The following is a 14061-nucleotide window of genomic DNA, read 5'->3' as shown; positions in this document are numbered from 1 at the left end:
AATATGACCAGAGAGAATGTATGATAAGAGAGAAAATGTGATGAGAAAAAATGAAGAGAGAGAAAGTGTGATGAGAAAAAATGAGGAAAGAGAGTGTGATGGGAGAGAGCATGATGAGAGAATATGAGAGAAAAAATATGATGTGAGAGAAAGTATGATGGGAGAGGATGAAGAGAGAGAAAGTGTAATGAGAAAAATGAGGAGAGAGAAAGTGTGATGAAAAAAAGAGTGTGATGGGAGAGATTGAGGAGAGAGAAAGTGTGATGAGAGAGAAAACATGATGAGAGTGAAAGTGTGATGAGAAAAATTGAGGAGAGAGAAAATATGATGTGAGAGAGAATATGATGAGAAAAAAAAAAGAGAAGAGAGTGTGATGGAAGATATTAAGGAGAGAGAAATGGTAACGAGAGAGAAAGAGGAAAGAGAGTGTGATGGGAGAGATTAAGGAGAGAGAAGGTGTGTGATAAAATAAGAAGAGAAAATATGATGAGAGAGAGGAGAGAGAAAATGATATGAAAGAAAAATTAAATAAATATATTTTGATATTTGATATTAAGAGAGGAAATTTTAGTTTTAGTTCAAGAGTATTTTTGAAATAAGGAAATATTTTGATTGTTGAAAATAAAGTAATGACTCATTGAAGGGTACATGGGAATAAGTTATTACTCAATTTTAAGGATTCATTTCCTTATTTGTATTCCTATTCCTATAATTCAAACATTAACAATGACGATCAATAATTACTATTTTCATTCCGCACTCTTATTTCCTTAAACCAAACACTCCCTTAATTTATGTCTTTTTCTTTTGTTAAACTCTTCAATTTGATTATTATTCTTTCCAATTTCATTCCAAAAATTATTTTAAGCCTAACTCATCCTAAAAATTTAAATTTCACCCACACAGATAAATTTTGTTTTCATTTGGTATTAATGTTTTTTTTTTAATTTTAAATTTAAAATCTCTCAGGATACTCCCATTCTCCCACCACAAAATTTTATACCATTCTCATATAAAAACAATCATATCCTTATACTAAAAAACATTGAGGTGTACTATGCTACATCAATATTTTTAGTATTCAAATTCCGAAGTTTCTTTATATTCTAGATATTTATTGATCAATATTACAATGCATATAAACTCTTCTCCTGCCATGGCAGTGAATCGACAGTAATACAGGTAGAGAGAGAGGGAGACAAGTATTGTACAGAATGCAAGCTTTCAATCGCTCAATAAAACAGGGGAAGTAACAATTTATGCACAGAAGTTGCAGACGAACACTTCACCAGTCACTCGATACCATCGCTGGCCTGGACTGGCATCATCTGATCAATTTTCTTCTAACGGAGAGAGTTAATGGCGTTCTCTTCTCTCTTTTGCTATTTTGAGGGGACTTGGGATGGTCGATTGGCAAGGGGGAGCTCAGTGGGAGTGCACACCACCAGAGCTCTCCTCTGCAAGTGCCTCAGGCTCTGCTCCATGCTGATCTGAACCATCTCCGCCAGCATCTTCTTTGCCTTCTCTGTCTGCTCGTCGCCGTCGACGACCTTCGAGACGATGCTGCTCACGATGTTCTCCAGCGTGTCGGCTTCCAGTTGGCGTCTCCGGTAGGGGGACTCCCTCAGCAGCTCCAGCAGCCGTCGGGCTTTCGCTTGGCACTGTACTGACCCTTGAACCGTCAGCTCGAGGAGGCCAGGAATGGCGCCTTCTCGGAGAATTACTTCCCGGTACCGACTCCGGTCGCTCTCGCACATCGTTAAGAGGGCTCCGACCGCGTGCTCGCGGCTCGGAGGGGATCCTTCTTCGAGAACTTCCACCACGCTTAGAACCCCACCTTCCTCGCGCGTCAGAGCGGTTCTCCCTTCGTCGAAATTGACTAGTAATTCCAGAAGGGCGCAGCACTTCTCAGCTGGTTTCGTGGACTTGTCGCAGGATTTGAGGAAGCTGACCAGAGAAGGTATGGGATGAAGCGAGAGGATACTTCTGAGGTTGTCTTGGATGGTGGAGAGATTTTGGAGGGCTGCAATGGCATCCATCTTGGCTTGCTGGCTTCCTTCCTCGACGACCTTGACAAGAAGGGGGATAGCTCCGGAAGCACTGATTCTTGGCTTGTTCACGCTTGAAGCGGACAGCGTAAAAAGTGCAGCAGTAGCAAACCCTTGCAAATCCAAATTTGTAGAATCCAAGAAGCTAATTAATGGTTCCAGGGCACCTGCATCCACGATACTGATCTTGTTCCTGAAAATTTAAGGGGAAAAAAAAAATTCAATTCGTATCCTCTTTACTTTTGGGACCAAGGATAGATTAGGGAACAAGAATCTGCTTAAAAAGGAGCGATTTTTAACCCTAGTAAGCACGAAAGATCGCACCTTTCGTCCTTGACGGCGAGATTGAGGAGGGCGAGGATGGCGGCCTCGCAGGACTCGTAGCTCGGCGACCGCAGCATCGCCACGAGAGGGTCGACGGCGAGGGAGAGGTGGCGGCGGTTCCTGGAGGAGGTCTTAGTGAGGCGCCGGATTTCCATCGCCGCCTGAACTTTTTGCTCCTCCTCTCCGGACCCGACGCGGACGATGATGCCCTCGAGCTCCGCCGCCGATGCCCTCCCGTAGAGGCCGCGGCTGCTCGAGCTCTCGGTGGAGGCCCAGTTCTCTGACGATCCCATGAGGAGAGGGAGAGAGAGAGGGAGAGAGAGCGGAAAGGGATGAAGAGGGAAGGGATAGAGAGGAGCGGATGGGGGAGGAGCGGGACGGAATTTATTGCGGGCCGTAACGGTGGATATGACGGCGCCGACGGCCGTTAAATTGTTCGTGTCGGCTACCAAAATTTTGACCGCGGTGGGGCCAAAGGAGGTTAGAATGGTTACTTGGTTAACCGAGAGGGGACCACTTGGGTCTCCTGCGGAACAGAACAAATAGATAATTTCATAATTCGTATGGACTAAACAGAATACGGCATGTGTTTAAAGAGGTGGGACCTCTTATTAATCTTGCCACGTAACGTAAAATCAATACAAAAATCTTGGGAAGTATTTAAAACGATAGGAGTAAGTGAAAAAAAATCTTTATAAATTACACGTGAACCTTTAATTCTTCAATTTTGATTAGATAAATTTGATGGAGCATCAAATGAAAGTAGATTTTTTTTTTTTTATGACGACTCTGAGTGTCCAGACCGTAAACGAATTAATCCTGGTTAAATTGTACCATATTTAAGTTTATTTAATAAGAGCATCCATAATATTATATTTATATATCATCTCGTCAAAAAGTACGAAGTGCATTATCATATATTCATTATAATAATATCTTTCTTTCATCTATATTTTTTTTAACATTAACATTCATTATTTATAATTTTCATAATTCACTCAATCATTTTAAAATTATATTATATTGAATAAATATATTTTAAATATATTTTAAAATATTTAAATTATTATTATTATTTTTAATAATAATCTTACTTTTAAAAATATAATTTTATTATTTTAAAAAAATATATTTATTAAATAAAATAGATGTTTGTGAGAAAATGAAATTACAAAGTTGTGAAAAATAAAAATGATGGGTATTTATTTTAATGATGGGTATTTTAATGATGGGTATTTATTAAAAATAGTCATTAATAAATCAATCGTTTTATTCAATTTTTTATTTAAAATTTATAATTGTTTATAATTAAAATTTAAAAACTAAAAAAAATATACACATGGACTGACCACCCCACATTTACTTGAACGCCTTCAAGACTTTGAATGTGTTTAAGCAAAGTGTATTATAATACCCCTTGTCTAATGTTTTTAACAAGGGGTTATTATAATACCCTTTAATATCTGCATTGCACAAAATAGATTGAGTTGAGCTTGAAATGATTTAAGGTGTTAAAATTGTTGTTTAAAATTAATTTGATTTCTTTTTTCCAAATTTAAGTTTGGTTCAATTTGAGTTGAGCTAGGTTCTCTCACTCAAATTTAATTGATTAAAATTTTTAATTTTTTAAACTTAATTGATTGTTGAGCTATAATATAGACTTGTTTATTTATTTAATAAGTTTTTTTATTGATGAATATGATTCAAAAATTTCATCTATAAATATTGTTCACAAATATAAACTTTTATTATGAATATTAACGAATTAAATGCAAATATGTTTATACATGTTTATTTAATTTAATAGGTTATTTAAAAATATGGAATTACCACATAAACAATCATTAGGGTCGTTCATTAATATAGAAAAAGATAAATACAAAAAATCATTATTCATTCATTTAATTTATATATATTGATCAAATCAAACACTAAACCCAACTAGAGCCGGCGTTATATTGGCAAAGCCTTACGAGAGAAACGCCAACAAAAACCTAAAATCATGCTGCTAATTTTCTCCGAGTTTGACTAATTACGTACTTCATTCAAGCCAATTGTTGAGCGAGTACAAAGTTGTTAGGTTAAACAGGGCAGAGTTACGGAAGTCGTAGAATTGAAACAAAAGTCAAGGAAAAATCCAACTTTGAGTATCCTAAAGTTTGACTAAACGAAAAGCACGCTAAAGTGTGGTAGAGTTTTTCATCATCATCTTTCATGGCGGCTTTTGCAAAACCAGGCTAACAATTTACATCGTTCAATCCCCAACCAATGAAGAGTAAAAGCAGAGAGAGAGACTTTGACCAGTGATGCAGAATTACCAAACAACACACATCATCTAAAAGGATAAAATTCAGATAAACAATGCTTCACTACGGTGCATGATCAGCATCAGTTTCACAATCAAAAGCCTGAATTATTAAAGGGGATATACGGATAATGATGAGCAAGTGTTGGGATACTAACACGGCTTCTTTAGTTTGGAGTTAGATCAACCACTAGCATTGCTTGCCTGCAAAAAAGGGCAATTAATGGAGCATTGGTCTCGATCAAATGGGCAGGTGTCCTCGGACACTCGACTAGTTGGTTGCCTCCTCACCAAACTTTTAATGCCCAGAACAAACAAATTAGAAATCCTCATCTGCTGCAGCTTCCTAATTTAATTCTTGACCTTCAACTACTCTAGCGAAGACAGCAACCCATACCGAATCTAAAGCTTCATTTAGTTGCCTCTGCATGATTAAGCACGGAGAATTGTCAAAGTACATCTGCTACGTGCAACTTTGACGTAGGCTTTTTCCGTGGCAGAGCTTAATAATCAACTGAAAGTTTAAGATTTTATGGCTCGCTTACTGCTTGCTGCGACAGCACTGGCCTACCGACTTTGTGTTCTTTACCTCCTCCACCGAGCTAAAAGTATTGAACGCGCTCTCTGATTTGTCGACCACAGGGGGCAGACGGCTCAACAGCCGATCGAGCAAATCAAACGTGGATGCGGAAAGAAAAGCACTGGCGCAATTAATAGATAGAATCGAAACGATTGTTGGGATTTAGAATAGAACAGGGAGACTTGGAGGCAGCGGCACCTGCTGATTGAAGAGTTATTGCTGGTTGAGACAATCCGTCGAACACCTATTGGCGGTAGCTTTCCGGTCACAGGGGCAATCTGGCGAACACCTACCGCGTGCGCTGTCACTGTTTGAGCTAAGAGCGGTCACCAGAATGCCAACACGCGCCTCGAGCTGCTCTGCTCTCGCCGAAAGGGACGCGACAGTGAGTGGAATAGGACTCACAAAGCTCCCTTCCAAGTTAATCTTAAATCTCATATAAAATGGATAATTTTTTTTTTAAAAAAGTTTTTTTTTAAATTATGAAGGTATCTTTGTTATTTTTTATTTTATCAAAAACCATCACACAGCCACGGTAAAATAATATTATTTTACATTATTTTTCATACCACACATTCAATCCTAAATTGATCAGATAATTATATTAACATGACAAATCCATATGATAATAATTATAAAATTATGACCATTGCAATTTTGATAACAGCTACAGTTTGATGATTGTTATTATAGTTATAACAACTACATAATTTGTAGTTGTTATCGTAGTTATAGTAATTACAGTTGTTATATTTGAGGCAATTACCTTATAGTTTATACATATTTATTAGATAAATAAAAATTCATTACTTAAGTGTACATTCTATATGTGTTTGATTGGATCTTAAACTCGCTTACTAAATATCCATAATATGATTCATAACATGAGAGAACTTATGATTAAATCATAACTTATGAGCATCTTTATATGTGTAATTATGAATGTATTGAAATAATTCCTAGTTGATGAATTGATGAGTTCGAACATCATCGATTCTGTGATACTAGCACGGATTATACTCCTTGGTCTAACTACAATTGTTCCTCACTAGCTGGAGACATTGGAATGTCGAGAGTTAAACATAGATGTTAGTTATGGTAACTAGTTCATTGGAGTGACATGTTATAAGACTTCATATGGTTCTCTATATATATAGATGTGTCAATGAAACTCTTATTATTGCTCGAGTGCAAGTTTCCTTCAACTTGAGATATTCAAGTTATCTTGATCATGGACACTTATACTTTGCTATCTTAAGCAAACATCTCCATGGAGGTGTGGATCCGAGATGATTGGATATAAATTGAAATGTTCGAAAGTATTTGAATAGTCAATAAAAGATTCATCATTCATTGTAAAAGAAGATGTACACCCTATGACACTTGTCATGATTGTTACTCAAATTTTTAGCCAAAGCATCATATGTCAAGAGTATGAGACTTTTTGACACATATACGAGTAATTTGAATCTACAGGATAAGAAAATATTACTTGAGCTAGGTGTAACATAATCAACCTAGTGGAAACTAACACATAGACCATGTCTTGAACCAAGTGGGTATAAGACGAGTGAAGGAAATGAGACACAACTCATTATAGTTGTTGAAGGGTTCAAAAGTGGTTCTGAAATCAACTGTGATTTTTTGATAAATTTGATATCATGATATGCTACTAGGTGTCACTTATAATCGTTCTATAATTAATGGTTAATTATGGATGACCAACATAATCGGGAACCTATAAAGTTACACGCACTACGAGTTTATCTTAGAGACTTAAAATGAGTTTGAGAATTGAATTCTTAAATCAAGAGAGAGATAGAGTTTAGTTGAACCAAACAGAAAGGATAAATATGAAAAGTTATTTGTCGAAATAGAAACACGAATTAGCCATGACTATTATAGGAGATATGTATTCATTTTGGTTTGATAATAAATTAAAAGGGGTTTGGTTTAGTTATGAAACAATTTAGTTTAATAATAAATTAAAAGGGTTTGGTTTAATTATGAACCAAGATGATTTAGTTTTGAACCAAACTTAATCTAAATGGTAATGGATCATGGTTGACTTTGCTTATTAGGTTTGGGAGATGACTTACTCCCCAAGTCATGTGGAAGTATATAAATACCCTCTATGAGGAGAAGAGAGAAGTGATTTTATTCTTTGAGAGAAAACTCTATTTTAATTAGGGTTTCTTAACATCCTTTTCTCCCTCTCCATCTCTCTAGCTGTCGCCCAAGAGTTACCGCGGGCCATCTCCAACTACCGAATTTGATGTCGATGAATTCAGTGTCAACGAATTCGGTGCCAACAAATTTAGTGCCGATGAATTCAGTGTCGACGAATTCAGTGTTGACGATTTCAGTGTCGCGCCACTCTCCAAATCATACCATGGGAATTCTCTCAGATTGTTCCGTCTTCGCACGCAAGACTAATACCTTTCGCGAAGATGGAACTCGTGACTTCTGAGGTTGTCTTGACAATAGCTCAGCGTAGATACGAATAGAGGCAAGGTTTTAGAGTGTCGCTTGGTTGATTCCAATTCCGCTTCTCATCAATCTATTGCTTGCTCATTGATTTGAAGGAGGCTTGCCTTGCGAGGCTAGCAAACATTTTCTACAAGGTTCGTTAATGAACTGTTAGGTATACCTAAAATAAATTTACTTTTCGTAAAATTTTAATATTATGATCATGTCTGCATGAGATATATCTTATATTCGTGTGGTGTGTGTATTGTAATCATTAGAAATTATTATATTTTTATTTCCGCTGCATATGTTTACGAAATATATTTTAGCACACACCATATCAGGCATTCCCCAACAATAAATGTCACGCCCCAGGTAGTCCTTGTCAGAAAAAATTTTGACAGCATATCCCTTGTACGGGTGATAATATGAAACTTTACTACAAGACCCTCTGGGCCACACAAACCTCGGGCAACACGATCGAAACAATAATAATAAATATAACTAAACAATCCACGCAGTTAAGAATAAATCAGCTTCCGGCTGACTACACAACCACGCAATTTATTTGAAAACCACCTACTCCACTACTACAACGGAAAAGGCAAAACACAACAGAGAAACCAACGCAGCGAAAAATAAGTAGTAAACCCAAAGCTCGATAAAAATTCCTCGAGTACAAATCATACACATCACACACACATATATAAAATGTAACAAGGAACAAAAAGACTAAAGAGTAGAAAATCGACGCGACGCGAAGTGGGGACTAGCGACTGGAACCTCCTGATGGCCTCAACCTGAAATAAGAAAATATCAACGGGGTGAGTTTAACACTCAGCGGATACCAAGTTGACATGCATAGTAAACTATAACTAATAGCAATAAATATATGAAGTCTCCTGGAGTAATGGAAAATGCAAAACTGTAAGATAAAGAGAAACTGTACTCACCAGGATCTCTTATCAGAATGATAAGGTCGTCAGACCAAAGGTAACATGTCCCTGTATGCATGTCAAACATATGCATCCAACCAATATGCAACAAATAAAATGCAGCAAATATAAGCAATAAATGTAATCATGCATATGATGCCAATGACATGTCCTGGTCACCCCTGATGCCAGGCGTCCGGAATAGCTTATATAAGCAGTATTCGACCAGGGGCTAAATAACAACATTCAGAATGACTTCTGCACTTGCGCGCTGCTCCGATAAAGCCTCTATGACGTCCAAAAGCTCTGACGACGACTCTGTTGAAATTTTCATCCCACCGAGTCATTGGTATTTTTAGTTTTCTAATTACTTGTAATTATTTCAAATTGTACTTGTAATCTTTACGATTGATTAGTGATTGTCCATCGAAAGCACTCTCACGTGTGGGCCTTGGAGTAGAAGTCAGCATAAGGTCCGAACCAAGTAAATCCTGGTCGTGTTAACATTGTTTGTTTTTCATTTCTATCTTTATCCCGCTACGTTTTACTCGATTGTTTTAAATGAAAGTCATGAGCGTTATTCATCCCCCCCGGCGCGCGCGCACGTGCACACACACACACACAATGATCCTATATATACTGCTTCAGAAGGTGAAAAATTAGTAGTAGAATGCATAGATCTATTATAAGTTGTTGGTGCAGGTTGCACTAATAATCTGATTTTGATGTATGATAAATATGTTAAAATTAGATGTGATGTTTGTCTAACCTTTTCTACCAAGTGTGCAGGGGTTGACTGGTCTGAGGAACCTAACACCAGACTGAAATCTAGCTAGGTCTGCGAATCTGATAGATGGTGGGAAGTCCAGATAGGTCTGCGGGACCTGATATCTAGCAGGAAGTCTGATTGGGTCCATGGGACCTAACAACCGACCGAAGTCCAGTTGAGTTAGTGGACCTAACAACTGCGAAAAGACCTGGTGGGTCAGAGGCAAGTCAAGTGATTATAAGTGGTAAGTGTGTTGAATTTGGTGTTTTAATTCAAACTATTTGTTGTTTTGGCAATGCATATGTGCATGCATTTTAGTCTCACATTACTAAGCAAAGAAGGTTGGAAGACCTTATATATGGAGCCCTTCCATCCTTGCTTAGCAATGTGAATGGGGCCTACACGCATGCGCGGGCCAAGCCCAAATCAAGTGGTTTCGGGGGGGGGGGGTTCGAACCAGAAATCCATAAATCGGGCGCGACGCACGCGATTATCGCGCGCAGGGGGGGTGCAAATCCCCGGCTCGTGGGCCTCGCGCTTGCAGGCGGCCCGGTTTGTTTTTGCCAGTCTCCGGTTTGGTCTGGTTCTAGATTCTGACCCGCGCGCACTTGGGTTTGGTTTTGGTTCTGTCCGCGTGAGGAAGTGAACTGACGCGGTTCTATCCGCGTGAGGAAGCAACGCGACTCGTAAGGAAGTGAACCGACGCGGTTCTGTCCGCGTGAGGAAGAGAAGCGACGTACGCTTTGGTGCGTGCGCTGCTTCGAGGTGTATAAATACACTTCCTCTGTTCCTTCTCAACACACTCCGAAAAAAAGCAAAGCATTCCTCTGCTCTCTGCTTTCTCCTTCTTCTTCTTCTTCTTTCCAAGTTCTAAGGCTTGGTTCTGCGATCTGAGGTTGAGTCCAAGTGCGGCGTTCGTCTTGGAGTGCACCTATGAACGGTGCGAGCGGTTGTCGGATCTTGGAAGGATTTTTCCGGAGAGCCTCTGCACCGTGTGCGGCAATAAATTCTCTAAAGACAGTCGGCTAGCCCGACGCTTCAACCAGAGATACACAAATTCTTAACCTTACTCTTATTACCGTTTATTGCATGCTTGTTATTTATTGGTGCAATTATATATTACTGTGTTAGCGTAATCATATCACAACAAAGTGAAGGTAAGCAACTGGAGGAGGGATCCAGTGAGGACGCATTCCCCGTTGAGGGAACTGTATGCGTCGATCCAATTTGGGTCCATTTGGGAAGCCTAAGTTGAGATCTTGACTAGATTATGGTTTTGAGGAGACATGATCGAATTACTACCCTATTTGTTATGTTGTGTTAACTCTATTTTGCAGGATAGATATAATTTTTATTACTCGGACTTACCTTTTCTTGCAAGGAGAAGGATGCTGAAGAAAAGGACTTTATGCACCCGGAAGGGATCTGGGCGCCCGAAGCTGGTCTAGGCGCCCAGAGCAGGCTCGCCTAGGGCGCTGAGCCGATCTAGGTGCCTGGACTCGGTCTAGGCACCCAGAACCAAAAAATCATCCACAAGCTGACGTAGAGCACGTCGATTGGCCGAGTCACGTAGTCCAATCGTCCGAAGGTGTTCAAGGCGCTTGAAGTGGACCTATTTAAAGATCTTCGACCTGGAGCTTCAGAACAACAATGATGAAAAGTTTCTCTCTTGCTCGGTGCTCTGAAAACGCTCCTACGACACTGTGAAGCTCCTCCGACAACCGACAACCGACGACAAAGACTTTCTCATTTTGTTGTCGTTGGTAACTTTTATTTCTAGTTCTTGTACTTAACTCTTATGAACTTTTTGCGAACCGTTAGTGGATTGTCCAACGAAAGCACTCGACGAGTGCGGACCTTAGAGTAAGAGTCGTCGAAGGCTCTGAACCAAGTAAAACTTGGTTTGTTAGCATTGATTTATTTTTCTTCCACTGCGTACTTCGATTTAATTCGCTTTCGATTTTCGACGATCACTATTCACCTCCCCTCTAGCGTTCTTTCCGATCCTACATAAATAAATTCAACATATGGTAAACAATCTTCCTAACATTTTAAATTTTTTTGAATGATTGCTTAAAATAAAGTAGACAAAATTTGATTTACTATCTCACTTTGTCCATTTATTTGTGGATGACAAGTTATAGAAAACAAAAGATTTTGCCCAACTTTCCCCACAATGTCTTCCAAAAATAGTTTAGGAACTTTGCATTACGATATGAAACTATGCTCATCAATATTATATGAAGTTACACGATCTCCCTAAAGAATAGATTAACAATATGGTTAGCATCATATGTTTTTTTCTAAAAAAAATAAAATGAGTCATTTTAGAAAATCTATCTACAATCACAAAAATAAAATCCATACCTCATTTTGACCTTTGTAATCCTATAATAAAGTCCATGAAAATATCAATCTAAGGTTCACTAGGAATTGATAAAGGTGTATATAATCCATAAGGTAAAGTTCTAGATTTTGCTTGCCTACATGTGATACATTTCTCACAAAACTTGACTACATCTCATTTCATGTGAGGTTAAAAGAAATGGTCAACCAAAACTTCTAGAGTTTTTCTTATTCCAAAATATTCCAATAGTTCCCCACCACAAGTCTCTTCGACTAATAGTTTCCTCAATAAATAATTTGACACACACAACCTATTTACCCTAAAAAGAAATTCCTCACATCTATAAAACTTCCCAAATGCAGCATATTCACTTTAAACATATTTTCAAAGTTAGGATCATTAGAATATAGATCTTTTATGTATTCAACTCCTAACAAGTGAGTGTTCAAAGTAGGGATCAAGGTACACCTTCGGGACAAAGCATCTGCAACAATATTTTCCATACATCGTTTATACTTGATCACATAAGAAAATGATTCAATGAACTCCACCAATTTTACATGATATCTATTCAACTTACTCTAGTTCTTTAAATGCTTTTATGATTCATGATTAGTGTGAATGATACTCTTTGAGCCACAAGTAATGTCGTCAAGTCTCTAAAGCCCTTACCAATGTATGCATATCTCCTTGTCATAAGTTGGATAGTTTAAAGCTGCTGTGTCGAGTTTCTCATTAAAATAAGCATGAGGTTGACCTTCTTGTATTAGCACAACTCCAATACCTATTCTTGATGCATCACACTCAATTTCAAAAGTTTTAGCAAAGTTAGGTAATGTAAGTAATGGTACAGAACTTATCTTCTCCTTAAGTAAGTTTAAAGCTAAATCTTGTTCACTATCCCAACGAAATCGAATATTCTTTTTAACAACTTCAGTCAAGGATACAACTAAAGTACTAAAATTCTTAATAAACTTTCTATAGAAACTTTCCAGCCCATGAAAGCTATGTACCTCAGTTATTGTTTTGGTGCTAGATATTCACAAATAGTCTTAACCTACTTCATTAATTGTCATTTGTTGGTACAGTTTGCACTAATAATTTAACTCAAGTTTTGATGAATGACAAGGAGATTAAAGTTAGAGTGTTATTTTGATCAATGCATTTATCGAGCGTGCAGAGATTGGCGTGTCTAGAGGACCTGACACCGGGATGAAATCCAACTAGGTTTGAGGATTTGATAGTTGGTAGGAAATCCAGATAGTTCAAAGGGACGACATGATATTCGGCAGGAAATCTAGCTAAGTCTATGGGACCCAATAGTTGGTACGAAGACCAGATAGGTCAAAGGGCCGAACTGATATCTGGCAGGAAGTCTACCTAGGTCCATGAGGCTTGATAGTCGGTCGAAATCTAGTTGGATCTGAGGACCTGACAACTGGTATAAAGACCTGGTGGGTCAAGAGGTGAGTCAATACACTACAAATTGATAAGTAAAGGTAAGTTAATGGAGGAGAGTGACTAAGTGAGGACGCGTCCTGATTGAGGGGATAGTAGGCGTCGGTCCAGCTTATGTCCATTTGGAAAATTTAAGTTAAGACCTTGACTAGATCCTAGTCTTAGAGAGACAGAATCTAATTAGTACCCCTTATGTTTATTGTGTTTACTCTGTTTTGCTGGAGGTACCCTCACGCGTGGGTTGAAGGTGCCTTGGATATGATGGAAGACACTCTCTCATGTGGATTGAAGGCGCCTTAAAGCTGATGGAAGACAACCTAAAGAGGATTAGAATGTTGCTTCATCGTGGATGAGAGGCGATCTTGTGGGGATAAAGATTCAAGGTTGAAGGCGCCTCTATGGGCATTGGAGGCTCCTCTAACAGTCTTTGAGAGGGTTGTTCGAGCAGCATTCGAAATATAACTTGATACTTAGCTTCTACGACTCCTTTGTTGCCTCGATTACTATCTGCTACTACTACACTGCTACTCCGCGATATTCGATCGTTGCTGACAGACCGACATCAACACACAAGCCTGTTCAGATTCCTATCTACTAAGTGTTGGTAACAATCTTAATTTACTGTTTACCATTCATTTTGGCAAAAAGAAAGTACTCTATCCCCTCTTCCGGCGGTTCTGGAAAAGGCATTTAGTAGATTATCCATCGATAGGTCCGTGAGACCTGGGTCTTGGAGTAGGAGTCACCGAAAACTCCAAACCAAGTAAAATCGACTAAGTTTTCTGTGTGTGTTCCCTTCTTTAATCTTTCCGCTATAATTTTATTT

The 14061-nt window shown here is 38.5% G+C and overlaps 1 protein-coding gene across 1 annotated transcript; it reads right to left on the bottom strand.

The window, feature by feature from the left end:
- Nucleotides 1-1055: 1055 nt before the first annotated feature.
- Nucleotides 1056-2739, bottom strand: LOC121971923 (U-box domain-containing protein 3-like). The gene is made up of 2 exons (XM_042523443.1): nt 2373-2739; nt 1056-2241 (listed from the first exon to the last, which is right to left on the bottom strand). Exons 1-2 carry the CDS (start codon nt 2663-2665, stop codon nt 1383-1385), a joined length of 1152 nt encoding a protein of 383 aa, XP_042379377.1. The 5' UTR covers nt 2666-2739; the 3' UTR covers nt 1056-1382.
- Between the last annotated feature and the right edge of the window lie 11322 nt (nt 2740-14061).

This window comes from Zingiber officinale, chromosome 4A, assembly GCF_018446385.1.
Source record: "Zingiber officinale cultivar Zhangliang chromosome 4A, Zo_v1.1, whole genome shotgun sequence".
Taxonomy (NCBI): domain Eukaryota; kingdom Viridiplantae; phylum Streptophyta; class Magnoliopsida; order Zingiberales; family Zingiberaceae; genus Zingiber; species Zingiber officinale.
This window is presented reverse-complemented; position numbering and strand designations above follow the sequence as displayed.

What these genes read in the sequence shown, in the direction of transcription:
- LOC121971923 (XM_042523443.1), bottom strand. Translation starts at nt 2,665, where the DNA reads ATGGGATCGTCAGAGAACTGGGCCTCCACCGAGAGCTCGAGCAGCCGC. An exon ending in CTCGCCGTCAAGGACGAAAG is followed by an intron (nt 2,242 to 2,372) that starts GTGCGATCTTTC and finishes TTAAATTTTCAG; the next exon opens with GAACAAGATCAGTATCGTGG.